Below are 12538 nucleotides of genomic sequence, written 5' to 3' on the forward strand. Positions count from 1 at the left end.
AGTAATAGAAATGTATAGGCTGAACTGGTAGCAGTGCCTATAGTTAATTTTGCCCAACACTTTCCATTATAAGACCCTTTTTTCAGTTATTTATAACTATGACAAACTAACTGTTGGGGCTGAAATTTTCTGTGTTGAGTATCTGCCTCAGACTGCTGGTGGAAGTCGTGGGTTGTTGTTTTCTATTTTTGTTTTCTGTTTTTGTTTTTTTTTTGGTGGGTGTGTGGGTTCTTTTCCTGAAGTTTCAGGTAAGATTCCAAAAACAAGTTTAGGGGAAAATGTCATTTGCCCATGTTAAAAAATTACCGTTTTAAACAGATGCTATAGCATGTCCATGCTTTAGCACAGGAACATGAAATTTGGCAAAGAGATGCACTGTCCCTGTGAAAATTCATCCAAATTTGGCCAAGTTATAAGCCTTCTAAAATTCTCAGTTCACACATGCTCAATAGAGATTTATTATGGCTGCAGGGGGCTGAACAGAACTGCAATTGTTTCTCCTGCCAGATGGGGGCCAATCTGGTGCAACACACAGGAATTGAGAGCAGGGAGACATCTTTCCTGTCCTCTCAATGCTCCTCATGCTGACACCTAGGTAACATGGAGAAACAGAAGCAGTGGCCTGATTCAAATGCAGAGGGGTGAGGAATGGAATAGAGTTGAAGGGAAAAAGAGAGAAAATAAGAGCAGAGGGGGAGACAAGGTTGCAGAAACCAGAGTGGGTAGGTGGAGCACAGGGGAACAGACAGGCTGAGATCAAGGGAGCACAAGGGTCTAAAATCACTAGCATGCATTCTGCTGCCACAAAGTTCCTATGGGATTCTGGTCAAACCACTTAACCCACATATTAACTGTGTGTTTCTCATTTTCTATTACATTCAAACAGTCTAAGGGGTAATGTGATAATAGGTTTTTGGAGACCAAATACATTTTATCTGTTTCCTCCTAAAAACTTGTACAAATATTACTGAATAAAAATCGAAAAGAATAGTGGCAGAGATTTAAGAACTTCTAATAATTTTACTTGCTTCTTTAGAAAAACAAAAATAAAATAAATGCCTTTCATGATGGCCTTCCTAACCTAGTTTCCATGACACTTCCTGCAAATAAACTTTTGACCTTTTTAGAGGACCTGGAAAATTTCTCAAACTTTGTCAATGATGTTTAATAAAGGAATCCAGTGTAAGCAAAAGTAGAAATCTTTATACATTCTAGGCCTGTCAGGAAATACTATTTGCAGATTTTAATTTTAAACTTAGATATACATACCCCCTAATGGACAGAACTTCACAGTGCTGGGCAAGTGCCATTATGTCAGGAATCACATTCTCTTCTTGAAGCAAGTTAAGGCCCCAATTTGATGATCCGATATTTCCCTGGAATGAAGTTATTTGCCATTAAATAAATTTAACTGCTGATGTCATTTGTAGTGGTGCCCACAACACTCTTGGCATGCTAATAAGGTGAAATGCCATCTGGCCACAATTTTATTATAACTTCAAACCTTTAACTTTTAAGAGCAGATAGCCAATCCTTCTGGTATTTTTCACCTGTGAGCAATGAAGGACTCGGGGCACCATATGCCACCTTGGGCCCTGGGATAACCGAACAAGGATAATCCTACATTTCCCCTCATCATACCGGCACTTTATTTATCCCCATTAATAGTCAACTTGGACTGGGGCACAGAGAACAAACATTGAGGAGGGAGGGAAGACAGACCCATGATATATGATGAAACTAATGTCCAATTTTGTTCCTGCTCCACCCCAAAAAGACTTCAGGCTTCCCTCCTATCTCCCCGCAGTGGGTCAGTTGAACCAGGTAGGTTCAAACCCACCAGTCGATGTCCCGCCCCCCAAAAAACTGTTTTGGAAAAATGATGGTGATATCACGCAGGTCACAGCAAGTCATATCCCCTGAAGATTAGCCACACATATTGCCATACATGATACACATTCTTTTGCTTTTAAAAAATCATTGTTAGACTTCACTTTTTTACAGGAGTCACATGCAATGCATAGGTTTCAGAGTAGCAGCCGTGTTAGTCTGTATCCGCAAAAAGAAGAACAGGAGTACTTGTGGCACCTTAGAGACTAACAAATTTATTAGAGCATAAGCTTTCGTGGACTACAGCCCACTTCTACGGATGCATATCTAGTATTTCATCGGAAAGACCAGCTAGGATACCAGAAGAGTAAGTTTTGTGAACTACTTTTACTTAAAACCAATTCCTTAATTATTTCAGTATCTGAAAAATTACAGCAGAAATAAGAGGAAAGAAAAGCAATACATATGTCTATTACTAACCAAGGCCCAAAGGGCTGCTTTCAGATGTTTAATTCCTTCCCACTTATCCAACATCGGGGAACGAACAGTGTAACTTAAATCTGGGACAACACTCTAGAGGAGGAGAACAAAAAAACTTAGTTCAAAGTGACTAAATATTGGAAGTTTCAATACATCAGGTTCTCCTAAAGCTTTTAACAAATGTTTACATACGCACACTTTAAATTGGACCGTTCCAGCATATAAAAACTTGGATTGATTAACATCAATAATGCAGAAGGAAAATTATAAACTTAACACTACCTGATATCCCAAAGAGGAACAAACGATTCTGTAATCAGTGCATACAACATGTTAATTCTTAGTTAGCTTACTTTTACACCATTGGGAAACCTTCTCATTGCAGTTTTACAATTCAAAGAGTAAAGAGATTCTCAGTATATTTTTTCCTTTCCCTCATCATCCAAATGATTTACAAATCAGAGATTAATAGCATGATTACATAATGCCATCCCTAAATCAAGTTAATCTCCCCAGCAGAGCTCAATCCAACATACTTCAAACCTAACCACAATCCCCCTGTTGTCTGGGTATACTGAAAGAAGGACAGGAGACACTTGATATGGATTTTAATCAGGCTGCAACTTTATTAAATAGATGTCTGGGACTACCCAGCAGATAAAGTGTACAGAGTAGGAAAATCCATGTTTATTCAAATCATTACCCAGGGCTTCCACCAGCCCCCCTTCTTTCCATCCAGGTCCCTCCAGCCAACCCATGCCTTGGACCTTACCATCCATCCCCCTCGTAGGAGGGTTAAGGTGGGCTATAAGAATGGGGGGGGAGAGGGCTTGGCTCCCTGCCGTACAAATCATAGGAGTCCCCAATTCTATTCCTTTATCCAGCACATCCTTTTAAATCCTTTACCAGGTCACTGGATGCCTTTCCTATGGAGTACCTGCACTGGACATCCACCCCACATTTACAAAATAAGTTGCGACATAAGGCTTACCACCTTTTCTTCTTACCAGGAAAGGTCCTCCCTGACACCCTCTGTGGGGAAGAGGAAAAATCCTCACTCCACCGAGGCCAATCTGGTGGTGCAGGAAAAATTCCTTCCCAGCCCGCCTTAAAAAGGAGCAACTAGCACAACGCCCACAACAGGTCCTAGACCAACCTGATATTTGCTACCTCTTGGGGGGAGGGAGGGAGAGAGCTGCCTTGTCTGCTGCGAGGAAAAAGGGACTACCAACCTCACATTCCCCGGGGGTGAGTCAGCGCCGCAAAGCTAACCACCGTTCACCTTTTGTAGCAGTTTCTGACCTCATTCCCCCTCCAGCCATAAAGCACAGCTGCCTTCTCTCAGCAAGCCGAGACAACATTCCCCCCTGCTTTTGGTGCGGTGCAGTCACTATCTGGTTTTCAGGCCTCTTTTGTACAAAGACTGTCACCCATGTCATATTCTGTCCAACTCTGTGATGATTTTAATTATATGAACTGATGCTCACTAGCAGCTTGAATGAAAGCATCAAATATAATTGTTAGTGAATTATCCAGGTTTAATTCAGGTCTCAAAAGGGGACAGATGCATTGGATTAAATCAATGCAATATTTGGCCTTCCACTTGAGTTTATTTTATTTAAACAATTCTATAAAACTCACTCTAAGCGCTAAGTTAACAAGTTAATTTTTAAAAATGAAAACAGACTAATTTATTTCTCTCTTCATTTTCAAGGATCTAAAATACACATTTGTTTTAACAAAAATTCCCAATCCATATTCTCTATATGCATAAAGCAAAAGCATAGCTTTACTAATCATTGCTTATAGTGTTCATTCAGCTAACAAACTCTCCAAAAAGCATTTCTGATTGGTGATGTGTTTGCCTTTCCTATTTCTGTCCTCAATAGCCCCTACCATTCACAATGATCAGTTGTAAGAAGCAGATTGAAAGATATTTCTGTGATGTTTTCAACACAAGGAAAGAATTTCACATGATGCTAGAATGCAGGTAAAGATTGTCCTTGCAAGATATAACTTCTTTGAAATTTGGAAAGGCCATAGCTTTATGAATCTTCATTTAATGACTGTTCAAATGATCATCAAAATAGAGGTTATCCCAAGTCAATTATTCTAGAAGGGTTACACATCACACTTTTACTTTTAATTAGGGCTGCCAAGTGATAAAAAAAATAACAGATTAAATGTACTGTTAAACGATAGAATAACATTTATTTACATATTTTGTTTTCTACATTTTCAAACATATTGATTTCAATTGCAACACAATACAAAGTGTACAGTGCTCACTTTATTTTTTTTATTACGAATATTTGCACTGTAAAAAAAATAAATAGTATTTTTCAATTCACCTAGTACAAGTATTGTAGTGCAATCTCTTTATCATGAAAGTTGAACTTACAAAAGTAGAATTATATACAAAAAAAATAACTGCATTCAGAAATAAAACAATGTAGAACTTTAGAGCCTAGAAGACCACTCAGTCCTATTTCTTTCTGGAGTGGGGGTTGAAGCATGAAGGGGCATACGAATGTTTACCATAACTAGCACAGAAATACCTTGCGATGCCGGCTACAAAAGTCCCATGCGAACGCCTGTTCTCACTTACCAGTGACATTGTAAATAAGCAGTGGGCAGCATTATCTCCCGTAAATGTAAACAAGCTTGTTTGTCTTCGCAACTGGCTGAACGAGAAGTAGGACGGAGTGGACTTGTAGACACTAAAGTTTTGCGTTGTTGCTGCTTTCATTTTTTTGAGTATAGTTATGGAACAAAAAAAAAATAATCTACATTTGTAAGTTGCACTTTCACGATAAAGAGATTGCTCTACAGTACTTTCAGGAGGTGAATTGAAAAATATTGTTTCTTTTATCTTTTACAGTGCAAATATTTGTAATAACAAATAATAAGATAGAGTGAGCAGTGTACACTTTGTATTCTGTGTTGTAATTGAAATCAATATATTTTAAAACGTAGAAAAACATCCCAAAATATTGAATTAATTTCAATTAGTATTCTATTGTTTAACAATGCGATTAAAACTGATTAATCGCGATAAATTTTTTAATTCATGATTAATTTTTTTATAGTTAATCATGAGAGTTATCTGCAATTAATTGACAGCCCTACTTTTAATTTATCTATTGTCAATGTCCTCACCTGAACTTCCAACAAATGACAGCCTGTTTTGTGGTGCACCAGTTGGCCATAAAGGTGAACTGGCAGGTAGACATGTGGCCGCTGTAATCTGGTAGAAAAAGAAATGATCTGTTTTCATGGCAATAATTATGACATTTTTAAAAAGCCATCACAATTCATGTCCTTGTCAAACAAGTTTATTTGCAACAGAAGTTACCTTTGGTTGCTCCGACGAACATAGTTATCACCATCAATAGGTTTACGGTAAGTGGTAAGTGCTTCGTTAAGTTGTTCTTCAATTAATTCAACATATTTTAAATTGTACTCCTAAAAAGGAAAATTGAAATATAGAGCCTATTACCTCATTGATAATATGACAGACAACAAATATTTCTAGTATTTACAATATATGACTATATTATGGAGAAACTATTTCTGACCATAATCAGGGTTGAGTTTTTCAGCTAGTGCAGTAATTACAGTACTTAGAATATAGAATGAATTTTCTGAAAATTTACAACAAATCTGCCCAACTATTTTAGAGGATAAAATTAATTTAAAAACGGATGCTAAGAGAATTAGCACCTGATATAGCACTTTCTCTCTCATAATCCTAAAAGAACAGATCATTCAAGCTTTTCGTTTAAACACTGAAATCTTGCATGTAGGCTACATTTGAATATTTTTTGTAGGATTAATGGAAAGAAAGACTTATTTTAATAACTAATCTTGTCCTTTAACAGAGGCTGAAGAATTATGGACCTACTATAGAGAATTCCAAGACCTGCCCTCTTTCAAAATGGCTGCCATCTCCAATGGCTCTCAGTGTACTGAAGCAAGAGGCTGCCCTCAAGTACCTATCTGGAGAAGGGAAGCTATCTCCCCATTAATGTCAGTGGATCTGAGTGTTCCTGTTCACTTTCTGACAGTATAGTGTGTCAATATCTTCATTAGACCACCTAAGGCCTGGTCTACACTATGAGTTTAGTTCGAATTTAGCAGCGTTAAATCGAATTAACCCTGCACCCGTACACACAACGAAGCCATTTACTTCAACATAAAGGGCTCTTAAAATCGATTTCTGTACTCCTCCCCGACAGGGGGAGTAGGGCCGAAATCGACATTGCCAGTTCGAATTAGGGTTAGCGTGGACGAAATTTGACGCTATTGGCCTCCAGGAGCTATCCCACAGTGCACCATTGTGACTGATCTGGACAGCAATCTGAACTCGGATGCACTGGCCAGGTAGACAGGAAAAGCCCCGCGAACTTTTGAATTTCATTTCCTGTTTGCCCAGCGTGGAGAGCACAGGTGACCACGCAGAGGTCATCAGCACAGGTAACCATGCAGTCCGAGAATCGAAAAAGAGCACCAGCATGGACCGTACGGGAGGTACTGGATCTGATTGCTATATGGGGAGAGGATTCTGTGCTAGCGGAACTACGTTCCAAAAGATAAAATGCCAAAACATTTGAAAAAATCTCTAAGGGCATGATGGAGAGAGGCCACAATAGGGACTCACTACAGTGCCGCGTGAAAGTTAAGGAGCTCAGACAAGCCTACCAGAAAACCAAAGAAGCAAACGGAAGGTCTGGGTCAGAGCCGCAGACATGCTGCTTCTACGCTGAGCTGCATGCAATTCTAGGGGGAGCCGCCACGACTACCCCACCTCTGACCATGGATTCCGAGGAGGGGGTAATCTCAGCCATGCCTGAGGATTCTGCGGACGGGGAAGATGAAGAGGAGGAGGATGAGCTTGCGGAGAGCACACAGCACTCCCTTCTCCCCAACAGCCAGGATCTTTTTCTCAGCCTGACTGAAGTACCCTCCCAACCCAGTATCCCAATGAGGCCATCGAAGGGACCTCTGGTGAGTGTACCTTTGTAAATACAAAACATGGTTTAAAAGCAAGTGTTTTTTAATGATTAATTTGCCCTGAGGACTTGGGATGCATTCGTGGCCAGAACAGACTTTTCTAGTAGCTGTAAACAGGTCTGGGGATGGAGGGTAAATCCTCCAGGGACATCTCCATGAAGCTCTCCTGAAGGTACTCCAAAAGCCTTTGCAGAAGGTTTCTGGGCAGTGCAGCCTTATTCCGTCCTCCATGGTAGGACACTTGACCACGCCATGCTAGTAGCAAGAAATCTGGTATCATTGCAAAAGCCTGGCAGCGTATGGTCCCAGTGTTCGCTGGCATTCAAGCAACATCCGTTCTTTATCTCGCTGGAGAGTGATATCATTCATGGTAACCCGGTTGAAACACGGGAATTTAATTAAGGGGACAGAGGTTGCCATTTGCCTGTGGCTGAAAAGAAATCCTTCCTTGCAGTCAGCCAAGCAGTTTGGGGGGTGGGGGGGGGGAGGAGGAGGAGAGGCACTGGCACTGAGCTTTTCGCGTTTGGCTAGCAGGGATCTTCCCCGATACCAGCCATGCGGAGGGAGGTGTAAAGCGATCATCCCAGAGAATTGGATGGGGGGGGGGCGAGTTTGGTTTCTGCTGCTGCACGTTAACAGGAAAACCGCAGCACTCAACGGGCTTGGCTTGATATGGGAAAGGAGGGCACTGCTTTAATGAAGGTTGAAGAAGCCGAAAGACAATGGCTTACCATGGCTGCATGCAAGTCAAATTCTGTTGCCCGGCCCTGCGTCTGATCTCTAACACCAAAGCCACAGGCACTCAATATAAGATGCAAAATGCGACCTTGTACCGAAATCACATGTGCTATGTAATGTGAATAGTGTTCACCGTGAAAGAGTATAAGCATTGTTCTGTAAAATGTATCTTTTTAAATACTTCTCTCCCTTTTTTTCCCTCCCTCCGTCCCACAGATGCAAATTTTTCAAGCCTCCCTCCTCCGTCCCGAAGGCTCTCTCAGATAAGGCGGCGGAAAAAGAAGACGCGAGACGAGATGTTCTCGGAAATCATGCAATCGACCCACGATGAAAGAGCTCATCTGAATGAGTGGAAGGACATGGTATCAAAGTACAGGAAAGATGCCACTGAACATGAGGACAGGAGGGACCAACGTGAGGATGGGGGCGGAAGGGGGAAGGCTCCGTGCACCCGCCCACTCCACCCAAGCAAAAGGCTGTCATTATTTTGAACTTTTGAAGTGACCTTTTCCTTTCCTCCTATCCTCCTCCCAAACCCAGCCAGGCTACCTTGTCAATTCTCTCCCTATGTTTATAATCAATTAATAAAGAATACGTGATTTTTAAACGATAGTGACTTTATTTCCTTTGAAAGCAAGCTGTGATCGAAGCGGGGAGGGCGGTTTGCTTACAGGGAATGAGTCAATCAAGGGGGCGGGTTTTCATCGAGGAGAAACAAACAGAACTTTCACACCGTAGCCTGGCCAGTCATGAAACTGGTTTTCAAAGCTTCTCTGATGCGCAGCACTTCCTGGTGTGCTCTTCTAATCGCCTTGGTGTCTGGCTGCGCGTAAGTAGCAGCCAGGCAATTTGGCTCAACCTCCCACCCCGCCATAAAGGTCTCCCCCTTACTCTCACAGAGATTGTGGAGCACACAGCAAGCAGCAATAACAATGGGAATATTGGTTTGGCTGAGGTCTGAGCAAGTCAGTAACGTGAGCTAGCGACCCTTTAAACGTCCAAATGCACATTCTACCACCATTCTGCACTTGCTCAGCCTGTAGTTGAACAGCTCCTGACTACTGTCCAGGCTGCCTGTGTATGGCTTCTTGAGCCATGGCATTAAGGGGTAGGCTGGGTCCCCAAGGATAACTATTGGCATTTCAACATCCCCAACCGTTATTTTCTGGTCTGGGAAGTAAATCCCTTGCTGCAGCCGTTTAAACAGATTAGCGTTCCTGAAGACGCGAGCATCATGAACCCTTCCCGGCCATCCCACGTTGATGTTGGTGAAACATCCCTTGTGATCCACCAGGGCTTGCAGCACCACTGAAAAGTAATCCTTGTGGTTTATGTACTGGCTGCCCTGGTGCTCCGGTGCCAAGATAGGGATATGGGTTCCATCTATCGCCCCACCATAGTTAGGAAATCCCATTGCAGCAAAGCCATCCACTATGACCTGCACATTTCCCAGAGTCACCACCTTTGGTAGCAGCAGCTCAGTGACTGCTTTAGCTACTTGCATCACAGCAGCCCCCACAGTAGATTTGCCCACTCCAAACTGATTCCCGACTGACCGGTAGCTGTCTGGCATTGCAAGCTTCCACAGGGCTATCGTCACTCGCTTCTCAACTGTGAGGGCTGCTCTCATCTTGGTACTCTGGCGCTTCAGGGCAGGGGAAAGCAAGTCACAAAGTTCCATGAAAGTGCACTTACGCATGCGAAAGTTTCACAGCCACTGGGAATCGTCCCACACCTGCAACACTATGCGGTCCCACCAGTCTGTGCTTGTTTCCCGGGCCCAGAATTGGCATTCCCCGGCTATAACCTGTCCCATTAACAGCATGATCTCCAAAGTGCCAGGGCCCGCGATTTGAGAGAATTCTGTGTCCATGTCCTCATCACTCTCGTTGCCGCGCTGCCATAGCAGACTCCTCCTCGCCTGGTTTTTCAGGTCCTGGTTCAGCATAAACCGCACGATAACGTGTGAGGTGTTTACAATGTTCATGACTGCTGTCTTGAGCTGAGCGGGCTCCATGCTTGCCGTGGTATGGCATCTGCAATGTTCAGCCAGGAAAAGAGGCGCAAAATGGTTGTCTGCAGTTGCTTTCCCGGAGGGAGAGGGAGGATGTACCCAGAACCACCCACGACAATGTTTTTTGCCCCATCAGGCATTGGGATCTCAACCCAGAATTCCAATGGGCGGAGGAGACTGCAGGAACTATGGGATAGCTACCCACAGTGCAACGCTCCAGAAGTCCACGCTAGCCTCGGTACATGGACGCACACCGCCGAATTAATGTGCTTAGTCTGGCCGCATACACTCGACTTTATACAATCGGTTGCCAAAAATCGAATTCTGTAAATTTGGAGTAATCCCATAGTATAGACATATCCTTTGATTCACTTTCTTTGGGAACAATTAGAGCCAGTAGCCATCTGGAAAGAAGGCAATTCTTTGTGAAAGAAATTCTCTCTTCTACAGAAAATAATATGCACCACCTTCATCTGACAACCCAGCAGACCCACCACTCTCCTAAACCATCTAATCAGTCATGTAGTTGTGTACATTTGGTGAAAGGGAATTGTTGCCAATATGTTTTTTTTAGTTAATTTTATATTATTAAAAACCTCATCAACATGCTCTTGCTAAGGCAAGAAAGTAGTCACACAATGGAGTGAAGAGTCCCTAATAACAGGATGTTTCACTAGAAACACTCACAAACAATCACTGAAGCAATAGAATGTCCTGACATTAATATTATACAACTGTGAATTCCTTCCAAACTTCTAAATGTCTATATTCACATCATCCCTCCTTTAAAAATAATTTGCAATGGCTATACACTTAGCCTTGTTAGAATTACCTTTTGCCATTTCTCCATTTGTTTTGTTACATAACCTCTCTCATTTAGATAGGAAAACCCCTTTGGAATGGACAGAAATCTGTAAAGTAACAACAGACACTGAATAGTCCATCTTTAACAAACCACTTGCAGTACGAACATAAGTTTTTCTGAAATGAAAAGATGCATGTAACACCTACCTTAGAAGCAAAAGCAACCCTTTGTCTCCAAGATGGGAGAGAGCAGGTTTCATCTGGATAAGGGCATGAAGATTGGCCTAAAAGAGAAGTAGAAAAACTCATTTTAAAATCCTGAATTTATGTAAGCCATTTAAATTAAAAAGGCAACTATTTATTTAGAATAAGAAATATCCATATAGAAGCTCGGAACACCTATAAGAATGAAAATTACAATAGCAGTGATAACTACTCAGAAGCATGTGAAATTGAAAGTATATGACAGATAGTAAACAACATCACAAAAATTTCCTCCAATATATGCTATTATAGTTCACGAATATTCATTATATAGGCACTTTGTAGTAGGCAACTTAAAACACTTTGCAAAGTAGAATTATCAAAAAAGGTAATTTGATTTAATAAAAAAAAAAAGAAAATATATTTTCCTACATACATTCTTAAGTTATTGCTGTAGACTAATGATGCTCACCTTATCTTCACATGCCTCATCTAAGATATCAAGTGCTTCAGAAGATATGGTTTTATTTTTATCATGCAGCTGGGTCACCAGTAATTCAATCCCCCAGTTACTAAAGAATTCTACATTGGCCCTCAACAATACTCGTAAATGTTTTGTTGCATATAACCTGCAGCTCTGCAATGGAAAAAAAATATTTGGAAGAGAGAATATACAGTAGTTAAATATTAAACATTTTTCATATTCAAAAGCAGTGCATTTCCATCACAATGTTACATAGCAAATAAGCACAGTTTACACATTGTTTTGCATGTGTTATTACAACTGTCTACATGTTTCTCTCTTACAAAAAGTGTGATGTAATTATATTTTCCATGACCACAAGGTATCTGGTCAGGACAAGTCTCACCTGTCTCATCTGAAAGACAATATTATCTAACAGTCCACTGTCCTTGGCACCGTGTAGAAAATTGTCAGTACTGTTATAAGTGCTGCCTTGTGAATTGCCAGCACTATTTCATACAGGACAGCATCTACGCTCTACTTGTAGCAATGGTTTGAAAAATTTAGTTTTTTCTGATGAGCAGGAAAGCTGGCCCTGGTACCTGAGGGGATTTATACTATCAATTTTTGAAGAATTTAAGATCTCTTACAATATATAGCTTAAGTTTTGAAAATAATCTTCTAAATGTGAACAAATTCAGTGCTGTCTTCCCAAGCCAGACAACTGCAACACTTAGGTTGCTACTTGAGGCTTTCCTAAGTAGCAGAGTGAAATGAACAAGACATTGGTCCATTGCTGCTACAGTGGAACCTCAGAGTTAGGAATGTTAGAGTTACGAACTGACCAGTCAACCACACACCTCATTTGGAACTGGAAGTACACAACCAGACAGCAGCAGAAACAAACAAAAAAAGCAAATGCAGTACAGTACTGTGTTAAACGTAAACTACTACAAAAATAAAGGGAACGTTTAAAAAAAAAATTTGACAAG

The 12538-nt window shown here is 41.2% G+C and overlaps 1 protein-coding gene across 5 annotated transcripts in view; it reads right to left on the reverse strand.

The window, feature by feature from the left end:
• Window positions 1-12538, reverse strand: part of RICTOR (RPTOR independent companion of MTOR complex 2) — a 176302-nt gene that overhangs the window by 31164 nt on the left and 132600 nt on the right. For all 5 annotated transcript variants that reach the window (XR_010588772.1, XM_065550014.1, XM_065550015.1 and 2 more), the window contains 7 exons: window positions 11556-11720; window positions 11087-11163; window positions 10908-10986; window positions 5666-5775; window positions 5470-5557; window positions 2311-2403; window positions 1270-1376 (listed from right to left, as the gene is read on the reverse strand). Coding sequence is in view for 4 of the 5 variants with exons in the window: in XM_065550014.1 (XP_065406086.1) it covers window positions 1270-1376; window positions 2311-2403; window positions 5470-5557; window positions 5666-5775; window positions 10908-10986; window positions 11087-11163; window positions 11556-11720 (719 nt within the window). In the remaining variant the exon portion in view is untranslated. The remainder of the gene's footprint in view (window positions 1-1269; window positions 1377-2310; window positions 2404-5469; window positions 5558-5665; window positions 5776-10907; window positions 10987-11086; window positions 11164-11555; window positions 11721-12538) is intronic.

Source organism: Chrysemys picta, chromosome 6 (assembly GCF_011386835.1).
Source record: "Chrysemys picta bellii isolate R12L10 chromosome 6, ASM1138683v2, whole genome shotgun sequence".
Classification (NCBI taxonomy): domain Eukaryota; kingdom Metazoa; phylum Chordata; order Testudines; family Emydidae; genus Chrysemys; species Chrysemys picta.